This window comes from Culex pipiens, chromosome 2 (genome assembly GCF_016801865.2).
Source record: "Culex pipiens pallens isolate TS chromosome 2, TS_CPP_V2, whole genome shotgun sequence".
Classification (NCBI taxonomy): domain Eukaryota; kingdom Metazoa; phylum Arthropoda; class Insecta; order Diptera; family Culicidae; genus Culex; species Culex pipiens.
In genome coordinates, this window is record NC_068938.1 from 145,053,787 (window position 1) to 145,055,845 (window position 2,059).

The 2,059-nt window shown below is 38.1% G+C and overlaps 1 protein-coding gene across 3 annotated transcripts in view; it reads right to left on the reverse strand.

Annotated features, from left to right (window-relative positions):
* Positions 1–360: 360 nt before the first annotated feature.
* The window catches only part of LOC120420376 (dynein axonemal heavy chain 5-like), a 19,904-nt gene continuing 18,205 nt past the window's right edge, over positions 361–2,059 (reverse strand). For 2 of the 3 annotated variants that reach the window (XM_052707784.1, XM_052707783.1), the window contains 3 exons: positions 1,061–1,156; positions 818–1,007; positions 361–756 (listed from right to left, as the gene is read on the reverse strand). In XM_052707784.1, coding sequence (XP_052563744.1) covers positions 503–756; positions 818–1,007; positions 1,061–1,156 — 540 coding nt within the window. In that variant the 3' untranslated portion in view covers positions 361–502. Of the gene's footprint in view, positions 757–817; positions 1,008–1,060; positions 2,024–2,059 lie in introns of those variants that run through there. The other variant, XM_052707785.1, reaches the window with a different exon arrangement.

Sequence of the window (2,059 nt, forward strand, 5' to 3'; positions counted from 1 at the left end):
TTGCAAATCGTTTTTCGTAAATATCTTTTGACAGGAAAGGGCTACGGGGAAGATTTTCAATAGCGACTTATCGGAAGCTAAGAGGGATCGAATGCAACCGGAAGTGTCCAAATCCGTTCAGCCATTTCCGAGAAATCGCAGTGACATTTTTTGGCCAATTTTCAAGTGATTTTATAAGGCATTCCTCGGAGAGGAAGCCAAAAAGACCGATTTCGTAGAGAATTGCTCAAATGCATTACAATTAAATTGATTTAACAGGACTTTCTTTCATGTTTTGATTGTTAACAACACAACACGACGGTAATACATTTTTGTACGGGGTGGTTAATTTTCCCCGCGAATCATTTTATTTTGACTACAGGTTATATTTTGTTTATAAATCTTTTCTGTTTATTTGTTTGGTATCTACAAGTTCAAACACAACAAGTCTTGGTGCTTTTTTGTGTGCAAAAAAAGTACAATATAGAGAAACAAGTGCATGTTCTTTATTAAAATCAACCCATTATTTGATATCACAGAGCAGTGCCACACCGCGCAGTGTCCAGTGCCGCGGGTTGAAATCCGTCTCGAAGTCGATGGACCCAACGTACTTCTGGTCGGTTCGCTGCGGCTTGCGGTAGATCGGACACTCGTACAGCCTCGGATCCTTGCCGGCGGTGGTGTTGATCGCGTAGATGTAAATCACCGGCATCTGCTCGTACAGAATCTTGGCCTTGGACTCGATCAGCTTGCCACTGCGGCGGTCCAACGAAGCTCCTGAATTTTTATCTCAAGTTTTAGCAGGCACAACTTTGAACGCAATCCGATACAAACTTACCCTCCAAGAACAGACCACTCACGTAAACGCCTTCCTGGGGGGCGTCGTGGATGTCCTCCTTGTTGTAACGGGTTATCTGGTTCTGCAGCACTACCGAATCCAGCGCCCAACCTTTGTGAGCACGTGTTACTTCCTGTCTCATTGCAGTTAAAAATCCTTGTGTGTTAAAGAATCCCGTCATCCAGAATACCTACAAAAAAATAAACATAAATAGTACGTGCTTCCAACGATTAAATGACCCACCTTGGGACGATCGTTGTTGATCCAAACTCTAAACTGTTGATTTCGCTCCAGTAGTTCCGTGTACCAGAATCCAAGCGTCGTAGACTCCCATGAAATCTTTATAGGTGGAAGAAAGTTTGATTAGAATGCTGGCCCAGAAAAGGAAAATTGCTTGCTATAAAGGAGTAAAAAGGACCATCTTTATACGTTAAAAAAAATCAGCTCAAGTTTTGCTACAATTTTAAAATTCCCAGAATATTTTTTTTTGATATACATGCACGCAGTTTGCAGTTATTATTCAAATCTTTTTAGATATCCAAAATTGGAGGAAAGGAAAAAAATTAACACAAAAAACTGTTTTAGTCGACGTGATAATTTGAATTTTTTTATTATCTAAATGAGATTTTGGTTTTATGTCAAAAATTAAAAATTTTCATGCAGATTAAAACTGTTTCATTTACTTTATCGAAAGTGCATGCCAAAATATTGTGTTGATTTATCACAATATTACATCTTTTGGTATGACACATCTCGAAATTTGTTAATTTGATGGCAGTAAACGCTTTAGTTTCGTCAAGGTATGATAGACTTGGGCTCCCTCAGCATGGAGCATGTTGAAGCATCGACTAAATTGAATTTTATTGAATTCACTATCAATGAATAAAATTATAAATTTCGGGAATAAATGATATGGAACCACTCTAAGCAACCATGCGCACCCACGTTTATTTGTTGGGGTAGCAAAAATAAGAACGCACGCATGGTTGCTTATGATACTTCAATTCCACTTATACCAGAAATTTACAATTTTATTTGTTGGCAGGGAATTCACTAAAACTCAATTATGTCGATTGGATCGTGTTCAGGGAGCCCAAATCTATCATACCTTGACGAAACTGAACGTTTACTGAAATAAACTTCAAAAGTCTTCTAAATAAATTCATACAAACCTGATCCATTATACAGTTCAACATTTACTCTTACCTTTGATTCAATCGAGCCACTATTTTATGTTTAGTT